A 21,601-nucleotide genomic window follows, 5' to 3' on the forward strand; every position below is an offset into this window, starting at 1 on the left:
TTGCCATAGCTTGCATTGATGTGCCATCCTGGATGAGCTGCACTGCCTGAGCCACTTGTGTGGGTTGTAGACTCCGTCTCATGCTACCACTAGAGTGAAAGCACCACCAGCATTCAAAAGTGACCAAAAAATCGGCCAGGAAGCATAGGAACTGACTGGTCTGTGGTCACCACCTGCAGAACCACTTCTTTATTGGGGGTGTCTTGCTAATTGCCTATAATTTCCACCTGTTGTCTGTTCCATTTGCACAACAGCATTTGAAATTGATTGTCAATCAGTGTTGCTTACTGAGTGGACAGTGTGATTTCACAGAAATGTCATTGACTTGGTGTTATATCGTGTTGCTTATGTGTTCCCTTTATTTTTTTTTGAGCAGTGTACATATGGATATTCCCACTTAGGTAAACAGTGGCATATTGCTAGGATATGCCATCTTTTTCTGATCAATGGCAATGCAATATTATGTACATGATCCATAGAGTAAAGGGGCCATAATGCTTATTAAATACTGCAGGTCCTCCCCCCAGGTATTTATCTACAACATAGTCCCATTTACTTGAATTGTGAGTTTTTATGGTCCTGTGCACAGGGGTGGCTGGGATAGCCTATATGCAAAAGAAATGTCCAGTTGCCAATTAGTCCCATAAGATGGACACCCTACCATTCTTAATGTTATAGCCTAGTGATGTTAATACTACTTTAAAGGGATATTTAAAGTTACTTATCCCTTATCCACAGGATAGGGGATAAGTGTCAGATTTTCAGGGTGCCAACAGGTAGGCCCCCAGGTCTTTATTATGAATGGAGTAGGAAGTTACCCATGCACACTGCCGCTTCATTTATTTTTTTTATGAGAGCTGCCAAAGGTAGCTGAGGGTTGCAGTCTGCTTTCTTTAGCAGCTCAATAGACAGAATGAAGTGGTGGTGCGCATGTGCAACTTACCGCTCCATTCATAACAAAGTCCTGAGGTTGTATTATGGAGATCCTTGGGGAGGGGGGTTGCAGTAGTTGAACCCTCCCACGATCTGATGCTTATCCCCTAGCCTGTGGATTGTAAGTAATAGTAATTAGTAATATTTGTTTGACTTGGAAATACCCCTTTATTTTTTTAAACAAAATCTATCCATAAAAAGTATAAATCTTAAATGGCAGCCTGCCACGTGCTTCATGCTGCCCAAATTATGGTTGTACATCTTTGTTGATAGCCCAGTCCCCATACTGAATGCATTTCGTGAGTAGTTACTGTAGACTCACTAAATGCAGTTACACCTAACAGTAGTTATAGCTATTTCTGGATGCACAGTCTTATCTCATAAAAAGTAACTAATGAAATCTGCAAAGCTTTGTTCTCCTTTTTAACAATATTTTCTTTTTCCCTCTCTTCCCATCACCCTTTTTTGCTTTTTTGTTTTGTTTCATGTTATGATTTTGGTTGTGGCTTTTCCTGTCCTGTTCTCCTTCTCCTCCTCCTCTGTTCATTCCTTCCATCTTTGCCTCCCACCATTGCCATTTCATTTCACCCATACATCATCCTTAGCATGGCAAGGCACTGACCTGATGCATAATCACGTCTTGGCTGATGATGACCAATCAAGTCTAGACTCCTTGGGTCGTCGCAGTAGTCTTTCACGTATGGAGCCTTCAGACCTCTCCGAAGACTCTGACTATGACAGTATATGGACAGCCCATAGTTACAGAATGGGGTCTACTTCTCGTAAGAGCTGTTGCTCATATATCTCTCACCAGAACTAATGCACTTCTAAACTTTTTTTCTTAACAAAATGCTTGTTATACCACAACCTACTTTTTTCTTAGATGTTTACTTGTGTTCTGTCTAATGTGATTATTATAAGAACTGGAGTAGTTTCTGGTACTACTTGTATATAGGTAAATATATGGATATGGATCCAGGTTCCTTTTTCTGCTGGGAAAAAATAATAATCTATTCACGAAGGTAAAATGTATATTGGTAATATACCTCACACTCTTGAAATGCTTGCAGTAAATTCCTAGCTTAGTTTTATGTAAAAGAATGTGAGGATTTTTTTAAACTATGGCAGACTAAGTATTCTGTCTTTGATGTTTCTTTTGAAGTGATAATTTTATGTGTATTTTTTGTAATTTGGAAACCTTAAAGCATACAGATTTGTGAGGACCTTTTGTGAATATATAATTTTGTATAGAAATAACTCCTAAAATAAGTTAGTTCTGGAAGTAAGATAAGGAAAATCTCCGCAGCATAGTACGTGACTGGCAAGAATAGTGTTTGCACAACCCATGTGTGGAAGGCATTGCAGCACACGAAGCTTAATGGTGATAGAAGAGAACATCCCCAACTTGCCAGCATTTGCTATGATCACTGTTTGTTTGTGTTCTATTTTAATGTGCCTGTTTGTACTTTACAGTATTTTAAATTATTTTCTTTTGTCTTATGTTCTTACTGCTATTATTTTAATTGTTTCTCATGCACATAACGTATCTGATGGTATCAAAGAGGCTTCCCACCTAGTAAATTTATGGCATAGTTTATCAATATGAGACCTGTATATGGTGGGAAAACCCCTTTTTCTAAGTATCATACAGAAGCTGCTACTTGTCTATATTATAAATTTTTTTTCTTCCTACTGTGTAGATCAGGGTTACCTATTTAAGCTTCTCAGCATCTCTACTCCCTAGATGTTGGCAGCTACTGTTGTGCACCAGTGATCCCTGGTTAAGAACTCTATGAATGAGAGCTAACTTCAAATCGCCAAAAATCCACAGGACGCCACAAACTACTGAGAAAGAGGAGTCCTTTTTGTTTTGTATTTTCCATATGCCAACATGTTTGCAATGTATTGCAGAAAAGTTATTTCGTATTCTCAACCACCTGTAAAGTATTTGTATGCAAATGTATACGACCATTCAGTCATTTGTTGATCTTTATCAAGTTGGATCGGCTGCAGTGAGGTAGAAGACATGGCAGATTGTTCCCTCATAGCAGCCAATCCTACTTGATAAAGATCAACAAATGATGGAATGGTCTTGTACAACTAAATACAAATACTTTACATGTGGTTGAGACTATGAAAAACTGTTTTCTCCAATACATTTAAGACACATTGGCATATGGAAAATACAAAAAAAAAAAAAAAAAGTTTCACCTTTCTCACTTTAACTTGTGACTTGCTGTGCATTTTGGTCATTTGTATTACAGGTTGCAGAATCCTTCCGCTGAGTACCCACCACAGTTGAGAGCATGCGGAGCCAATTCTATATGATTAACAGCTGACTTCAGCCTAAGAAGTTTGTCACTAAAGCAACCATGATTAAACTGTACATTGCACTACACCTCTTCCTCTTGCATCTTTATGCTGAAATTTCTGAAACCTGTCATCTAATTATGTTCCTTTAAGTCATCAGGGTGGTCCTTGGTGGCTTCTTCCTGCCCTGCCCACACTGACTCGTTGTTCAGGCAGCATAAAGGTGATGACAGGTTCCCTGTCCACCTGATCTATTTGACTCTTGACCTACAAATGGTTAAGATTTCTGGTACAGACAGTGTTCAGTAGAGAATATGAATTGCTTCATAATCGCTCATGCATTTTTAGTTTTTGGGTCTATTTGCATGTAGCAAATACACTGCAGCTTTGTTGTGAATTTTCAACTGATCTGCAGCATATCCACCTTATGAGAACAAAGCATTGGCTCTGTACACTCATGCACTGAAACAAAGACCAAAAATGGTTGCAAAAGTTATGACGCTATATTGCAAGTAGTCCCAACTAAAAATATCATTTTATTAGACTGTTTTCCAAGTTAAAATGGTTACTAGTAAAGTATTCTTTAGTTCTACTGTTACAAAGTATTTGTTTTCCTAAAGATTAGTATTATTGCATGGTAGAATTATTCTTTACTGCATTTCAAAGCACTATGTATGGGTTCTTTTCCTTATTTATATTTGTTTAATGTACAGAGATCCATGCAAAAGCCTTAAACCCCCTCTATAGAATATATTTTCAATACATTCCGAAATTGCAATGTTACATTTATTATATATACTTAAAGGGACAATTGTATTCTGTTTTCTCAATATAACACTGCAGGGATTATGAACTTATTACCGTACTTACCCATACTGTGAGGCTTCCCTGCAGCCCCATTCTCTCACATCACCCTGCTCCACTCCCACTTGGTCTTTGATCCTTGCACCCAGCCGGACACCTTATCGACCATATGTGGCTGCCTATGGAGGATTATACACATCATTGTGCCTCCTCCATAGCATTACACTGTGTTTTTAACGAATATATATAATATATAAAAAATAGCAACGAATTCTGGTGCAGTGGAGGAGGCACAATAATGTTTGTCAAATGCTCCTCCATAGGCAGTTATGTACTGATGACAAGCTGTCTGGCTGCATGTAGGGATCGAAGGCTGAGCGGGAGCGTTGCCTGGTGATGTGAGAGAATGGGGCTGTAGAGAAGCCTTGCAGTATAGGTAAATATTACGTTTGTAAACACTGCAGTGTTTTATTGAAAAACAATATAAAGGTGGCCAACCCATTTTATGCAAACCAGTTAATTTGGTGAGTTCCCCTGTTATGCAGTTTAGGAGAAGATCTCATACCACTTCCTGAAGTATTTAAAGGAAACATTTTACCTGTACACATTTCCTTTAGATTAGCTGTCAAAGATAAAGCTGGTTGAATACTTCATCTATAGCGAAGGGTGAACTAAAACTCCTTGACCTAAAGTCCTATTTAAGATTATTCATGTCTGTAGAGAATTGCCATGTGTCCTCTCAGTTCTCTGCACAATGATAAAATAAACCGGAATTTAGGTGGAGAGTGGTCATACACCAATCAGCCATAATATTAAAAGGTGAAGTTAATAACCCCTGTAAAGGGGTGACATATATTAGACAGCAAGGCAGTTTCATTAGTTGATTAATTGGAATTAGGAAAGTTGGCATTTTTTAGAACAATCTAGCCCTTATTGCAGCCTCTCCAACTAGCATGTTTTGTATGGTGATGGCAGTGTTCACTGGTATGCAGCTTGTTGCATATAAGGCTACACTGCAAAAAATGTTTAGTAATGGTTTGAGGAACATGACAAAAGTTCAGTGTGATAAATGGCCTTAGGATTCCCCAGATCTCAATACATATACGAATACGTGGGATGTACTGAATAAACTAGTCTGATCCATGGAGACCCCATCTCACATCTAGAGGATCTACTGTTAATGTGTTGGTGGCAGATTCCACAGGACACATACAGAGGATTTTTTAGGTTTTCATAGGTCAGAGCTGTTCTTGTGGCATGAGGTGGACCTACACAGTATTTAGGGGTTATTGCTGAAAGGTACCGTATATACTCGAGGATAAGCCGACCCGAATATAAGCCGAGGACCCAAATTTCAACCCAAAAACCCAGGAAAAGTTATTGACTCGACTTTAAGCCTAGGGTGGGAAATACATGATCTCCCCCCCCCCCCCCCCCATGTAATCATCCAGACCCCCGTCATCACCACCGCCTGTCAATCCCTTCATCAGTGGTCTTCAACCTGCGGACCTCCAGATGTTGCAAAACTACAACTCCCAGCCCCCCCCCCCCTCTTTTTTGTTTTGTACTCACCTCCCCTCGGCGGGAAGTTAGGGTGAGCTGGTCCGGGCCATCTATGCTCCAGGGACCGTCCGGTGGGGATGGTTAGTCGTTGCAGGCTGTCCTTTTTCACCGGGGGGCCCTCTTCTCCGCGCTTCGGGTCTGCCCAGGACTAGTGACGTTGTCTTGACGATGCACAGGGATGTTCATGCACAACGTCCCTGTGCGTCGTCGTCAAGGCAACGTCACTAGTCTGGGCCCGGAGCGGAGAAGAGGGCCCCCCGGTGAAAATGGACAGCCCGCAACGACTGACCATCCCCACCGGACGGTCCCTGGAGCATAGATGGCCCGGACCAGCTCACCCCAACTTCCCACCGAGGGGAGATAAGTACAAAACAAAAGGGGGGTGGGCGCTGGATGATGACGAAGGCCGCAGTGGTCTTCAACCTGCAGACCTCCAGAGGTTTCAAAACTACAACACCCAGCATGCCCAGTCAGCCGATAGCTGTCCGGGCATGCTGGGAGTTGTAGTTTTGCAACATCTGGAGGTCCGCAGGTTGAAGACCACTGAGAAGGGTATAAGCCGAGGGGGGCGTTTTCAGCTCGAAAAATCATGCTGAAAAACTTGGCTTATACGCAAGTATATATGGTACATAAACTAGATAGCTCAGTCTATTGCTCAGAACTTAACCTGTTGTTCGATAGTTACAAAAAGTTGCAGAGTAGCCCTGGCCTTATCAGGTAAGACATCAGTTGTTCTAATGCAGTATTATAATTTTTGGCTCATCAGGTCCATTGCAGACGGTTTTTCTAGATCTCATTTTACCCTTCAACTCTTCCCCACACATTCTGGGAAACCACAGATAAGATTTTTTTTTTGTTTTAGAATATGTTTGCACAACAAAATTTTTTAGCCAGAAAAATATGCAGGAAAATGCACCCAGAAGGCATCCTTACTGAGTTTTGTAATGTATTTCATTCTCTACTGCTACAGATTTTGCTGTGCTTTTAGATGTAGATTCTCCCGACCAAATGGGGCTAATCCATGTCCTGACCACCTGATTCTTTTTCAGCTTGAAATAAGAGTTTATTATCCACATGGCTTCTAAATACACAGCTGATTAAAAATGTGTGCATCAGTTCAATGTGTGTATAGCTACAAAAATCATGTGTAATACACATCCAATGGGTGAAAAATACGACATGTGGTCCTTAGAGCAGTGTTTCCCAAACTTGGCCCTCAAGTACCCCAATAGGTGATGTTTTCAGGATTTTCTTAGCATTTCACAGGTAATCTAATTATGGTCAAGGCATTAGGCATCACCATAATTATATCACCTGTGAAAGACTAAGGAAACCCTGGAAACATAACCTGTTTGGGTACATGAGGATCACACTTGTCATATTTAGCTGCATAGATTTTGCTACCCGTTGACTTCAATAGGTAGGAAAATACAAAGCGGCAACATACGGCACATGTGACCCTACCCTAAGGGCACATTCCCACTGTGCAAAATCTGCGAAATGCGCTGCGTATCCCTCGCTCCCCATTCACAAAGGGCTTTCAGGTGCCAGCCCTATGTGTGCAGTGAGTTTTGGAGGCGGAGCTGTGTGTCAGCGTGACTGTGACGTGCGGCTCCGCCTCCAAAACTCACTACCCACATAGGGCTGGCACCTGAAAGCCCTTTGTGAATGGCGAGCGAGGGATACGCAGCGTATTTCCCGCTGCTTCTGCAGATTTTGAGCAGCGTGAAATATGCTGCGTATACACCAAGTGGGAACGTGCCCTAAGAGTGTAAAATCAGTTTCCTGGTCTTTGGTATTACACATTTTTAAACTATAGTGAGGCATTTTCCCTAGGTATTATGCAATTTTGTTTTCTTCTATTATTCATCAGTATACTACAGATGTAAAAGAACTAAACAATATGTTTGTATATAAAATATGAGTGAGAGGGGCTAGAAAATTGTAGCTTGTAGTTTCACTATTTTTTTACACTTGCCATTTCAATCTAACATGAAGACAAACTATTACCAAATCTTACAAAGATGCCAGAAAAAAATGTTTTTGACTCTTAAAACCTCTCACTGGCCTATACTTACAAATCTTAATCTTATTTTACGGCAGATAAAGAATTCCCAGATTCCTGCATTTTAGAAAAGTTGTGTATATTATGGAGTGGATGTTCCTCTTCATGTATACATCTGACCTATGAAGCCCAAATAATGATGTGGATATTAAACCAGAAAGCTGTAGTAAGATTATTTCATTCTAAGCTACGCTTTGGATCAGAGTTGAGATTTCCTTCTCACGTTTTCCTGTAATTTATCTAATTTTTCCTAAATTTCTTATAAACTATAGTGCTGAGGACTGCCTGCGTTAAAGGGAGTCTGTTAACTGTATTTGACTGATTTGTTGGGTTATACAAGCAAAGTAAGTTTTCTGGAGCTTATGATGGATGCCAAAAATATGAAATCACCCTTTTGTTTCTCAGCCAAGTGCCAAGGAGGCAGAGCCAAGCTGCTCAAGTGCCACAGCTTGACATGTCTGCTTGCTTGCCCTCTCTTCTCAAATCCTCTATAATTGATTTACAGCATTCTGTATGACTGTCAGGGACTGGGAGGGTGAATGTGAAGGCATGCTGAACTGTGGCGCTTGTACACATGTAGCAAATACGGCACTCCCAGGTAGTTGTGGGTGCTCTTGTAGTATCCCAATCCTTCTAATAATATCATATGCAACTCCACAACAGAAGATAAAGAAAGCGGAGCGCTCACCGTTCCATAGTAGGCTCAGCAGCCTGACGAAGCGCCTAGGGGCGTGTAACAATCCGTGGCCCGACCTCTGAGCTCCCCCCGGTTTCCAGCTGCTGCCTCCCTGCTTGGACCTATGCACAATCCCGGGATCACTCCATCGACGTGACCCGCTTACTATGGAACAGTGAGCGCTCCGCTTTCTTTTTCTGTTGTGGAGTTACATATTTGTTTGTTTCTTAGCGTGTAGTGCCCACCTTGCTTCCACTACATTCACCTAGACATCCAAAGGTTAATTGCACAGCATCTATATAGCACGGTAGTGCTGGCTTTGACTTTGTTCTTTGAGATTAGAGTCTTCTTATAGTTTCAAAGTAGACAATTAGGCACTCCACTTAAATAAAAATTATCGGAGGAGATTTATCAAAACCTGTCCAGAGGAAAAGTTGCTGAGTTGCCCATAGCAACCAATCAGTTTTTTTTTTTTTTTTTTTTTCATTTTTGAAAAGGCCTGTGAAAAATGAAAGAAGCAATCTGATTGGTTGCTATGGGCAGCTCAGCAACTTTTCCTCTGGACAGGTTTTGATAAAGCTCCACCATTGTGTTTATTTTAAACAAGCAATAACCTTCCTCAGACCTGTGCACATAGGATACAACCTTAAATCACAATTTGAATCCAATGTCAATAACAATCAAACAAAACTGAGGCGCTTGAGCAGCTCGGCCAGCATCCTTGACACTTGGCTGATAAAGAGCTTTCATATGTTAGGCAACTACCATCAGCTCCAGAAAAGGTACAGTTTGCTTTTATATCCAAACGGCTATCAAACAGCTCTGTGCAGAATATAAAGGTAACAGGCATGTTCTTTATGTGGCGCAGGGGACATGCCATTGTCACATGGTACTTTCCTCAATCTAATTTACCCAGCAAGGCTGCATTAAGCTCACTCTTTATCTTGCTCTAACCTACATGAGAAATCCCCTTTTTAGATGTTAAACGCACAAAAACAAGGGCACCACAATAAAAACCTAAGAAATCCTTTTAACGTAGATTAACAATGTCAATAATTACTAAAATGATGATTTTATGAATTATTCAATTTAATACATACAACTTTATTATAAACACAAACCTGTCTGGTTAAAAACAAACCGGGTGGAAGAGCACAGATAAAACACATTTAGAGCAATATATAAATGCTTCAAATATGGTTAAATACAGGGTCATAAAAATGTAATATGGACAGTCATACACTGTAATGTTAAGGGGGAAAAAAAACTAAGAATATATATTTAATGCTCTGGATGCCATTTATTTAATATATATCATTTTTTTTTTGTTTATACCACCAATTCACAATTTTGTTCAAATGTCTCACCCAAAGGGCTTCACATAAACCAAGTTGTATACAAAAGAGGCCTTCCCCTATAAAGCGGCTCTCCCTTCATAGTGTTTCATTGTCCTTCATTTCAGGAGCAGTGAGGTGGAGGGGCACAAAGTCACTTTATAACTTATTAGTGTATATAGTATTAATTAAAGGGGTATTCCACTGGCCAGCGTTCGTAACATTTAGTTCCAAATGCTTTGTGCGCACTGCTGGGATCCACCATGCCCCCTCGTGACGTCATGTCACGCCCCCTTAATGCAAGTCTATGGGAGGGGGTTGTGATTGCTGCCACGCCCCCTCCCATAGACTTGCATTGAGTGGCCATGGCTCGACATCATTAGGGGGTGTGGTTGACCTCCTCAACGCGCACACCGTGTTCGGAACTAAATGAACGCTGGCCAGTGGAGTACCCCTTTAATGGGGAACATTCAGCAGGTAAGAAGAATCTAGCCTGCTAATAGGGCAGGGACACTGATTAATAATGTACCTTTTATTGTCCCTGTCCGCTGCACTATTTTTGTGTAACATGAGTTTTTAATATACTAATGGGGGCGTTCGTTGCACTGGGAGCGTTCCGCTACCCTTAGATGCTCCCACTGCTGTAACAGCGCCTCATCATGAATATTCATCCGGCCCTCTGCAGTGATAAGCTGCCTTGAGTTACATCACTGCGGAAGGTCGGATGAATATTAATGAATAGGCATATTAATAAAAATAAATGGTGCATAAAAACTGGCAGACTGAGAGGAATAATATGCCTTAGCATCCATATTACCTGGTTAGATTCTTCTTACCTGCTGTAAGCGTCCCTTTAGTTGTGTGTGTATGTATAATTAATAAATAAATAAATAAATAAATAAATATATGTAGCATCACTGTCCTTGTTTTGCCCCTTTATCTATTTAATCATATTTGAGGTATGTATTTATTGCTCTAAACTTTAAGGTGTGTCATCTAAGCTCCTTCACCTGTTTTTTTTTTTCCTGCAGTCTGTCATGTTTGTGTGTTTACATGTATTAAAAAAAATAATAATTAGTAAGTATGATGAAGTATAATAGGTAATAACATTGTGATTTTAATAATTTGATTATTATTCAATGTGGAAGGATTTTTGTGGGTGTACACTGTATTTTGTTCTACATCTAAAGCCTGAGAATAATTCGAAAGACTTTTGTTGTGCATGTCATATTTTATTTCCTGCTGTTCTTTAGTGTTTATCTGTTCTTTTGTCTGTGAGAGTATTATTATGGAAACCTGCCCATGATAGTTTTGTGTCTTCACTTTGTTTCAAATGGGTACTCTGCCCCTAAGACATCTTATCCCCTATGCAAAGGATAGAGGATAAGATGCCTGATCGTGGGGGTCCCGCTGCTGGGGACCCCCGCTATCTCCGGGTCTGATGAATCACGATCACGGGGCCGGAGTATCGTGACATTACGGCTCCACCCCCATGTGATGTCACGCCCCACCCCCTCAATGCAAACCTATGGGAGGGGGCTTAATGGCCGCCACGCCCCCTCCCATAGGCTTGCATTGAGGGGCACGGAGTGTGACGTCAAACAGGGGGCAGAGCCGTGTTGTCACGATACTTCGGCCCCGTGATCGTGATTCATCAGACCCTGAGCGATGTTAGCTCCAGAGGCTGATGATAGCGGGGGGCTGCATAAAAGAATGCGGAGGTCCGCAGTGGCAGGACCCCGTTGATCAGGCATCTTATCCCCTATCCTTTGGATAGGGGGTAAGATGTCTTAGGGCCGGAGTACCCCTTTTAAAGAGGACCTTTGAGCAATTCTATCTTGTCTGTTTTTTGTAAATATTTGTGTTTACTATGAAATAGTTACTCCAGAGTTGTTTCTCATGGAAAAAATTATAGTATAACCTCTTTAAGGAGACCACCGGAAATCGCATTCAAAGTAGTCGTCCGTTATTGGTGTACTCAAAGAAAATGGCCAATATCCATAATGTGTGGTAGACTGAAAGTCTGTTAAAAGAAATGTGTGAAGAAAGGGTTGTTCTTCTTAAAGAAGTGGTCCTTTGGAGAGGTTTCCCTGTATTTACTAAACTAAAATGTTGAGAGCTGTCAAGTGCTCTTAAAAGAGGGGTATTTTTCCACCTGTGGTTTTGTCAAAAACAGGGTACCCTGACCACCATCCTGCCACAGCATCCCAAGGGTATATTGACCCAGCGTCAAATGTGTGGAATGTCCGCTTGGAAAACAAGGCGGGCATTCCACACATTTGAATAATCCGGCAGGCGCTAGGACCACTCGGAAATGCGCCATCTCATAGACTGCAATGCTTTTCCGAGCAAAATCCGTAGAAAGAATGTACATGTATTTTCTTTCTGTAGAAGCCGGAATCGGGATTTCCGCGGCAGATTCCACACTGACATTGTGTCGTGTGAGCATACCCAAACACAGAATATTTGGAGAGATGGCCGTATACCTGATAAAAGAATATCCCTTTTAAGTCCAGGTCCTGATCACAATAAGTTGCTACAATTGACTATAGGATGTTTATAGAAAGCATACACCCATGGTTATATTTAGGAATGTGAAACTAGAATTTGACCCTCTTAATTTTCTTCTCTTTTAAATGTGTAGTCTCTGTAACTGATGGTTCACAGTGAGTTAGAGATGATTCTCCAAGTAGAGATCTTACCTAAATTATAGATGTCAGATACACCTAAATTTCAGAGCTAATCATTTCCTGCAGCTAAATATCCAGATAGTTCTATGCCAAAGGTCAGGTAACTGCCTGTAATTCAGTGTCGCCCTTTACCAAAGTGTCTGTATGTCTGGTATTAACATTTTGACTAAAATGACACTTAAAGGAAGACTGTTACTTACTAAAAACTGATGTAAATGGCACAATAGTGACAACCTTCATCTTTTTGGAGTAGAATTGTTTGTATATTTTAGTTTTTTGCATAAAAAAAATGACTCCATCCACAAGCAATAACAAAAGCATTTTCTGATCCCTCTCTGTAGAGAGATATTGAAATACAGGGTGCCCATGAAACTCTGCTCTATTTACATACAAAAGCTATAGTGTGGAATGAACAATGATGTGTTTCTCATTCGATGATATCATTCTTGCCATCAAAAGTTGCCCAAACTCTCAACTGATTTCCACACAGATATAAAAACAGACATTGATTTTTATAAACATTGATAAAAATTTTTTTTTTAAACTGTCATGCTCTTGACTGATCAGTAGCTGGGTGAAGCAGAGTTCTTCTCTCTCCGACAGGTTGCATATACTTACTATAGAATTTTTTTTGCCTGCCTTGAGACAAGCAGAGTAGCCTGTTGAGGAGAGAAGCACTCTTCTTTTGGCTTTTTCTAGCGAACAGTGAGGGGTCTTTACACCCAATCTCTGCCCAATAAGAACTTTTGACATGTCTAAACTTTTTCAAAAACTTTCCTTTTTCTGAATGCAGCTCACATGTATATATCTATGTATACATGTCCCTTGACACACTTATGGCAGCATCCATTGTGTACATTACTGGCTGCATTTAGAAAAATGGAAATGTGACCAATAGAAAAACAGTTTTATATTGCTAAGCTACTTTTGTTATTGTCTTAGTATTTTTTTTTAGAGACATGAAGAATGTGTCTCTAGTTCATCTCCTGTATCTTCTATGCTCTTATGACTGAAAGGTTTTAATGAAATATGAAGTATTATAAACTGTTCTGAAGTGTTAAGCATTTTTTTCTTTAGTAACGTAAAATAACAAATATTTCAAGATAGTCAATGTTTCTATTTTTGTGAGTCAAGTGAACACTTTGTTTATGCAATTCTGTAACATATATACATATATAAATATACATATATTCATGTACATAACTATATATGACAAACAAGGGCATTAGATCCAAACTAGAGGTTAGCGAATGTCCTGATCCCTTTCCACCTCAATGACATGACCTGTCGCACTGTATTTCTCTGCATTATATAATGCCCATCTCTATGTTCAGTGTTTCTGTATCTGCGGCAAAAGCACATTACCCAGTGTTCAGTGGTGTGAGTAATTTCCTGTGCATCTCATTTACAGAAGAGTAAAGCCATGTCTGGTGGGACATTGCCTTCTTAAGACTACAAACTAAAATACAGCTGTATTCCTGAATGTTGTATTGTACAGTATAAATATGCCTTGTGGTTCAGTGTGACATTGAAGTATTTGCTTTCTCAAAAAAGCAAAGTCAGAGAGAATGCATTTGTTATGTACAGTTGAAATAAATTTTGCCTTTGTTAGTCTGTGCCTTCAAAAGTGACTTTTTTTACTTGATGTATATGGCGACCACAGTTGAAGAAATGCAGGTACACAGACCAAATACCATGGTATTCATTTTAGTCTTCCACTTTTATAGCACTAGGGTGATTTACCTCACTATATAGATACATATATTCATCTGTTTCTATAACCTGTTTTCCAAAAACACGATCAGTACAGTGCAGGTAAGCTACATTGTACTCTGGCAGTCTTTGAAAATAGGTATACCTGTAGAAATGACAGCAACGTAAGAAGGACATTTAAGTTACGTACCACACAGTTGTTAGTCAATACCTTTAGATTAAAGTACAAAACAAATCTATTTGCCATTACTCAGTAGTTTACAACATATTGAATGGTTTGAAGCACAGAAAGCCAATGGGTGTTGTCAGATTTGCTGGATGTATGACCGTGTGCCTGAGATATTTAATCAGGGATCCATATAAAATGTGACATGCAGGATGGCAGCTGTTGCTGTGTGTAAGTTTATAGATACTTCTTAAAATACCTCAATAAAATATTCACTTTAGGTTTTCTTGTTTGTAGTTTACTTTAATTCTAGGGCAACATGGTGATTTTGGCCATTACAGGGGTTGCGAGACCAAAAATCGCTGTGTCTGGATCATGCCCAAGGGTCATGTTACAACCCCTTAAATGCCACTTGTGGGTCAGAACACAAACCCCATTCAGCTACCTTAGCCCTGATGCAGTACAATCCACACAGTGCAACACAGCCATTCTTACTGGCGAGGCCCCTGTCATAGCCAAAATTACAGTATACCGATGGTAGTGAACATGGCAAGAAGATCTATACTAAAAAGTCTCTTTGCAGCAAGTCTATTTTGTTAGGATGAGTCCTTAGTGGTCTTCTACCGTAGTTAGGCCGTAATTATGTTGGACATACCAAATAAACTAGTGCAAAACAAAACCGAGATAACATTTGAAATCGGCTAAACTCTTTGTTCATACACTTGATCATCATAATCTGCAACACTGAACAAACTTTCTTTTCCATATGGGAATCTAAGAGCTGATTCACCCATACAAAACCTTATACACAGGGTTATAGTGCGGGTGAACCGGATTAAAATATTGTGTTACTCACCTGGATCGGTTTTCTGGTTCCGGAGATGCACGCTGTAATAGGGTCTGTTGCTAATCTGTTCATTAGCCCCCTTTGCGCAATGAAGGCGGGAGCTGGTGTTCTCAGCTTCTCTGTCTTGTCTGCTCCGATATACCTACCCACCTTGTAAATATTGTAATTATAAGTCTTCACACATGTGAGCATGAGGTGCCCGGGCATACAGGCGCAGAGAGGACGGAGGCAAGGAAGCTCAGAACACCAGTTCCGGCCTCCATTGTGCAAAGAGGGTTAATTAACATATTAGCAATGGACCCTAATACAGCGTGTATCTCTGGACCACGGATCTGGGTGAGTAATACAACATATTAATCTGATTCACACTACGTTTGTGAGATCTGGCTGGGAAATTTCAAAAGCGGGCATTCCCATATCCAGTTTATTGGCCCGACTGAAAACCGTGGTATGCTACAGTTTTCAGTCCGGTCACAAAACTGGATACGGGGCAAAAATGAGCCGACCGGAGTAACTATCTGACTCTGGATGGCTCATTTAAATGAATGAGATTCAGCCCTGGGATATGGGAGTGCCCGGTTTTGAAATTTCGCAGACTGATCTGACAGTTGAATTTCAAAAACGTGGTATGTGTGCACCCTAACCCTGTATATTGGGTTTAGTGAAGGTGAAACAGTTGTCAGCTTCACTTCACCACCAGTGCACCATTGTAAAATTTCATAAATGTCAATGTCAATTTTTGTACAGTCAAATGTCCATTTTTGTATAGTTGAATTCTGGTTATTGAATTTTCAGTGTTCTATTTTTCCCCACTACCCAGTGCATGTTTAATCCCTATAACATTAGTGATCGCCACTCAGCATTTTAGTGACTAGTTCATATTCCATGCAGTTCCTGAAGCTTTTTCTAGTTCCATATGTTTGCAAGCCCATGTTTTCAGTCTCTTGCTTTTCCATGTTCCTGTTTCATACGAGCTACTATATAATTTACCTTTCATTGAAGTACAGCTGCTTTGCAGTCCTTCTCTATTTGATTGTCGATCATACCCAAGATAGCAGACATTATGACTTGACTGAATGCTGCAACAGGTGCATATGGAAGGTTATAGTAGGTTAATGTATTCTGGGAGATCTCTGCTGTTGCTTTTGTGTCGATCACGTGACTCCCTCTTCAAGGTTGAGTGACAGCCTTTAGATAATCGAGGCTGATTTTTAGAAAACACAAGACCTTCAGCTGCAATATTCAGGGGTTGTTATTTCTCAGTTTTTTTTACTCCTTTTTATAAACCTGTTAAGAGTAGCTTCTTCTCAGATGTGGTCTCAAGTCACATTGATCTATGGTCTTTTCAGCACTGAAGAGGTTATGCTGCATACTACTGCATCACAGGCATGTCTCCTGTGTAATAGGCTTGTCCTTGTCAATAGATGTCCTAGTATTTGTGTAAATGTAAATCTCTTACAGTTTACCATGTGTAATGCTTTGTTTTAATGTGTTCCCTTTCCTTATTGCCTGTTTTAGGTAAGTTTTTACTGTAAATTGCATTGTAATAAAATAAAACTCTGATGCTACAGATATTGTAAGTAGATTTTCAAAATGTTTTATGTACAATGGGAATCACAGCCATATAACTACCTTGTCTAAATCTATGAAAATCTCCAGCAAATAAGTTGAGCTCTTTAAGCCCTTGTTGCTCTTTTCTTCTGGCTATAAGGTAATATAGATATCTCGCTTTTGTATTTCAGTCTATAGGCGTCATAGTTGTAGCTTTTAAAGACTTGAACCTGACATAGATGCATAGCAGTAGTATGAATGTTTAGGGCTCCACTTAACGTTCTTCATCTTGCTATATTTAGGTTCACGCAAAGAATCTGCTCCTCAGGTTTTACTTCCAGAAGAGGAGAAAATTATTGTAGAAGAAACCAGAAGCAATGGGCAGACTGTCATAGAAGAAAAGTAAGTACCTGTATTCTCGGCTACGTTCTTTTCTAATATGCAGCTAAAGAAAGTAAAGGACCACTTTTTCTGTTGCTAATTCATGTTAGTCTTTTACTCTTCTCCTCATTGGGGATGGTTGGGTTGATGGTATTCTACAGAACAGAAACGTCCCCAAACATTTCCAGGTTTTGCTTTTGTGGTGTTCTTTTTATTCCAGGAAAGCTGAATCTTTTTGTTTTCTCTTAGGAGTCTTGTTGACACAGTTTATGCTTTGAAAGATGAGGTTCAAGAGCTAAAGCAGGTCTGTATATTTTGATATTTTAACCTTTACAGTAACACATATTTTTATGTCTGTATATAGAAGCCAAATTTTATTTACAACTGTTTTTTTTTTATTATTTAAATAAAATTTATATTTATGTTAATAGGCTACTACAGCTTAGGAAGCGTCATTGAAATATTAAGCTATCTTAAGTAGAGCCTTTTGTCTGAATCATATATTGTTTAAGAGCAATCCAACAGTAGCCATCCTTGATATTAGGGATTGATCTTTCTTGAGCTCATATGAAAAACGCCCACATCTTGTTCCATTGTAATTAACAGGATGGCAAAAAGATGAAGAAGTCTTTAGAAGAAGAGCAAAGAGCACGTAAGGAACTTGAGAAGCTCATCAGGAAAGTCCTCAAGAACATGAATGATCCGTCTTGGGATGAGACCAATTTATAATGGTGCATCCAGTGTCTTCCTTATTCCACGCCAGGGATCAAAGACTTGGACCTTATGTTTTGTGTGTGTCCTCGTAAAAAACAGAAACACTGCTTATTGAGATTTAACTGGATTGTAATATGACTCTCAGTTGTACTGAACTGAATCCATACGTTGCTGCCTGCCTGCAGACATCTTTCAGCAGTCGCAAATGTGAAGTGTATAGCCTTGAACAATGCCAGTTGGATACCCTTTAAACTTCACGTGTGAATTACCTCATTTTGCAGAAGGAGCAGTGGCTAAGAGTCTGATTACTTTTTTTTTTCTACCAGAATTTTTTCAGCTGGTATACAGATATGTATTCTTCTCTTATGTATATAGTGTTTTGAATGCATATTTAAAGGGCACTAAAATCTCTTTATACATTTTTTTTTTGTTTTTGTTTTGTGGATCTATTTACTGGTCACCTGTACATATTTTAAAATGGTCTACCTACTCATTGGAGGAGAAAAAAAAAGCTGTCTGCTTACCATTGACATGCTTGAGTGGTCCCTGTGTTAAAGTAATTTAATTGCATTATTTAAGGCTAAGCCAAGCAAGGGAAACTAAACCTTCTCAATGTTAAACTGCTCACTAACAACTTGCCACCTGTGTTTATACAAATATATAAATATATATTTATTATATTGTTTATCTTCTAACCTGACATGGGAGGCATCTAAAGATGTATATATCTACTTGTTTTTGTTCTTGTTTTTTCCTCCTAAATTTCACTGCTTAACTTTCTATATATACCTATAAAAATTTCTTGACTGCAAAATTTATTGAAAGGCATATACATTTTACCTCTTATTTCCCACTGCAAGCCATTAAATATTCAATATTAACGGACTTTCCATTTGAGCTACACTGCAGTGAACCCTATAATGTAGCAACTAAAGAGTGTTAAAGGGGTTCTCCACCATAAGGTGATTTTATTACATACCTGACAGACAGTAATGGACATGCTTGGGAAGGATCTGCACTTGTCTTGGCTAAATGGCTATGTCATGAGATTACCATAACACTGAGGCTAGCTTTTTGTGAACTGGTATTTCCTATTTGAGTTTTCTTCTTTTGCCTACAAATCCCATAATTCCATTTTCCTCCCTCCCACACATCTGCTACCCCACCCATTGAAACATAAATGAGCTGCATCCATTCAAAAAAACTGTGGTTTTCAATCAGGGTGCCTACAGCTGTTGCATTAGTTGCAGATTGATCCCTCCACCCATTGAAGCAGACAGGCTCTCTGTCATCAGCTGACTAGTGAGTCAGGTCTCGTTCGCATTGCAACCTGGGAAAAATCTGAGACGACAGTCATTTTGTATGCTGTTAAAAATAAATATTGGGGTGAAAATCACATAAGAATTGTGGGAAACCCGTCACACACAGGTACAGACACTATATTATGAACTACACTAACTTTACAGCCCCTGTAGCACAGTCAAATAAAAAAAATCCTGGAATACCCCTTTTAAAGTTATGTATAAGCAAAGAGAACAATACTAATACTTAATGAGGTTGTCCAGGAGTTTAAGAAAAATAGTCTTGACAGCAGGAAATATAATGAAGTAAAAAAGAAAACTGTTACTTTCGCCAACGCTCCTGTGGTCCCTGCCAGTCTGGTGCAGTGGATGTCCATGATACCACTACAGCAAAGTAAACTAAAGCCAGGTAACTTATGGTTAGTTTTAGATTTCATCACGGTTCTTAATGGTAAGCTAGCTATTTTTTTTTATACTTCTCAGCAACCACTTAAAACAATCTGTTTAAAACACATGAGCAACCAGATTATTAAAAATAAAACGATTGTCCAATGTTATGTTATCCCTGTCTAATTCAAAAAGTTAAAGGTATGGTCTGATTGGTTTAAGGCCATATTCACACACCATTTTTGGCAGTAAAAAAAAATTTGCAGACTTGTATGCAAAACTGGTTTCTTTTTGTCTTTTTTTTTGTGTTTGAAGATGGCCTTCAGCTAGAACTGTAAAATAATGAACTATTCTCCCAGTCTAGTCAGTCTCTCAGTCTCCCTCTCTCTCTCTCCCTCTCTCTCTCCCTCTCTCTCTCCCTCTCCCTCTCCCTCTCTCTCTCCCTCTCTCTCCCTCTCTCTCCCTCTCTCTCCCTCGCTCTCTCTCTCCCTCTCTCTCTCCCTCTCCCTCTCTCTCTCTCCCTCCCTCTCTCTCTCCCTCCCTCTCTCCCTCCCTCTCTCCCTCCCTCTCTCCCGCCCTCTCTCTCTCCCTCTCTCTCTCCCTCTCTCCCGCCCTCTCTCCCGCCCTCTCTCCCTCCCTCTCTCCCTCCCTCTCTCTCTGTCTCTCTCTCTCTCTCTCTCTCCCCCTCTCTCTCCCCCTCTCTCTGTCCCTCTCTCTCTCTCCCTCTCCATTAATGTTTCTACTCACAGACATCAAGTAGAGATTTTAAACAGGGGTATTTTCATACAAAGTGTGATTAAAAAGTTGTAGAACTTGTCATTATATAGTAGACGAGCTTAAAACGAGTTCTCTGCAACCCTCAATGATCGGCTGGATCTGTCAGGAAACCTTGCCACACACAGCACAAATGCTGCTTAAAAATCTGCATCAAATCAAAATTGAATGGTAAAAGGTAGATATATTTCCCACGTGTCATACATTAATCAAAAATTGCTGAGTTGCCCATAGCAACCAATCAGATCGCTTCTTTCATTTTTGAAAAGGCCTCTGAAAAATGAAAGAAGCCATCTGATTGGTTTCTATAGGCAACACAGCAACTTTTCCTCTGGACAGGTTTTGATAAATCTTCCCCTATGAGCATGTTGACATACATGTACATTGAGAGATTTTCTTGCTATATACAGTACAGACCAAACGTTTGGAAACACCTTCTCATTCAGAGTTTTCTTTATTTTCATGACTATGAAAATTGTAGATTCACCCTGAAGGCATCAAAACTATGAATTAACACATGTGGAATTATATACATAACAAAAAAGTGTGAAAATATGTCATATTCTAGGTTCTAGCAACCTTTTGCTTTGATTACTGCTTTGCACACTCTTGGCATTCTCTTGATGAGTACAAGAGGTAGTCACCTGAAATGGTCTTCCAACAGTCTTGAAGGAGTTCCCAAAGATGCTTAGCACTTGTTGGCCCTTTTTGCCTTCACTCTTCGGTCCAGCTCACCCCAAACCATCTCGATTGGGTTCAGGTCCGGTGACTGTGGAGGCCAGGTCATCTGGCGCAGCACCCCATCACTCTCCTTCTTGGTCAAATAGCCCTTACACAGCCTGGAGGTGTGTTTGGGGTCATTGTCCTGTTGAAAAATAAATGATGGTCCAACTAAACGCAAACCGGATGGAATAGCATGCCACTGCAAGATGCTGTGGTAGCCATGCTGGATCAGTATGCCTTCAATTTTGAATAAATCCCCAACAGTGTCACCAGCAAAGCACTCCCACACCATCACACCTCCTCCTGCACACCAGCACACCTGTGAAGTGAAAACCATTTCAGGTGACTACCTCTTGAAGCTCATCAAGAGAATGCCAAGAGTGTGCAAAGCAGTAATCAAAGCAAAAGGTGGCTACTTTGAAGAACCTAGAATATGACATTTTCAGTTGTTTCACACTTTTTTGTTATGTATATAATTCCACATGTGTTAATTCACAGTTTTGATGCCTTCAGTGTTAATCTACAATTTTCATAGTCATGAAAATAAAGAAAACTCTGAATGAGAAGGCGTTTCCAAACTAGCGTTTTTTTACATGCAGAAGACCTTTACACTTATATCCAGGACAGTAAAACTCCTGGAAAGTTTCATAGACAGGAAGGATCAGGGTT

At 39.9% G+C, this 21,601-nt stretch overlaps 1 protein-coding gene across 3 annotated transcripts in view; it reads left to right on the forward strand.

The window, feature by feature from the left end:
• LOC130355532 (rho guanine nucleotide exchange factor 7) overlaps positions 1-19,755 on the forward strand; it is a 182,352-nt gene extending 162,597 nt beyond the window's left edge. For 2 of the 3 annotated variants that reach the window (XM_056555779.1, XM_056555781.1), the window contains exons 19-22: positions 1,539-1,715; positions 16,955-17,054; positions 17,283-17,337; positions 17,640-19,755. In XM_056555779.1, coding sequence (XP_056411754.1) covers positions 1,539-1,715; positions 16,955-17,054; positions 17,283-17,337; positions 17,640-17,762 — 455 coding nt within the window. In that variant the 3' untranslated portion in view covers positions 17,763-19,755. The remainder of the gene's footprint in view (positions 1-1,538; positions 1,716-16,954; positions 17,055-17,282; positions 17,338-17,639) is intronic. The other variant, XM_056555780.1, reaches the window with a different exon arrangement.
• Positions 19,756-21,601: the final 1,846 nt, after the last annotated feature.

This window comes from Hyla sarda, chromosome 2 (genome assembly GCF_029499605.1).
Source record: "Hyla sarda isolate aHylSar1 chromosome 2, aHylSar1.hap1, whole genome shotgun sequence".
NCBI lineage: Eukaryota > Metazoa > Chordata > Amphibia > Anura > Hylidae > Hyla > Hyla sarda.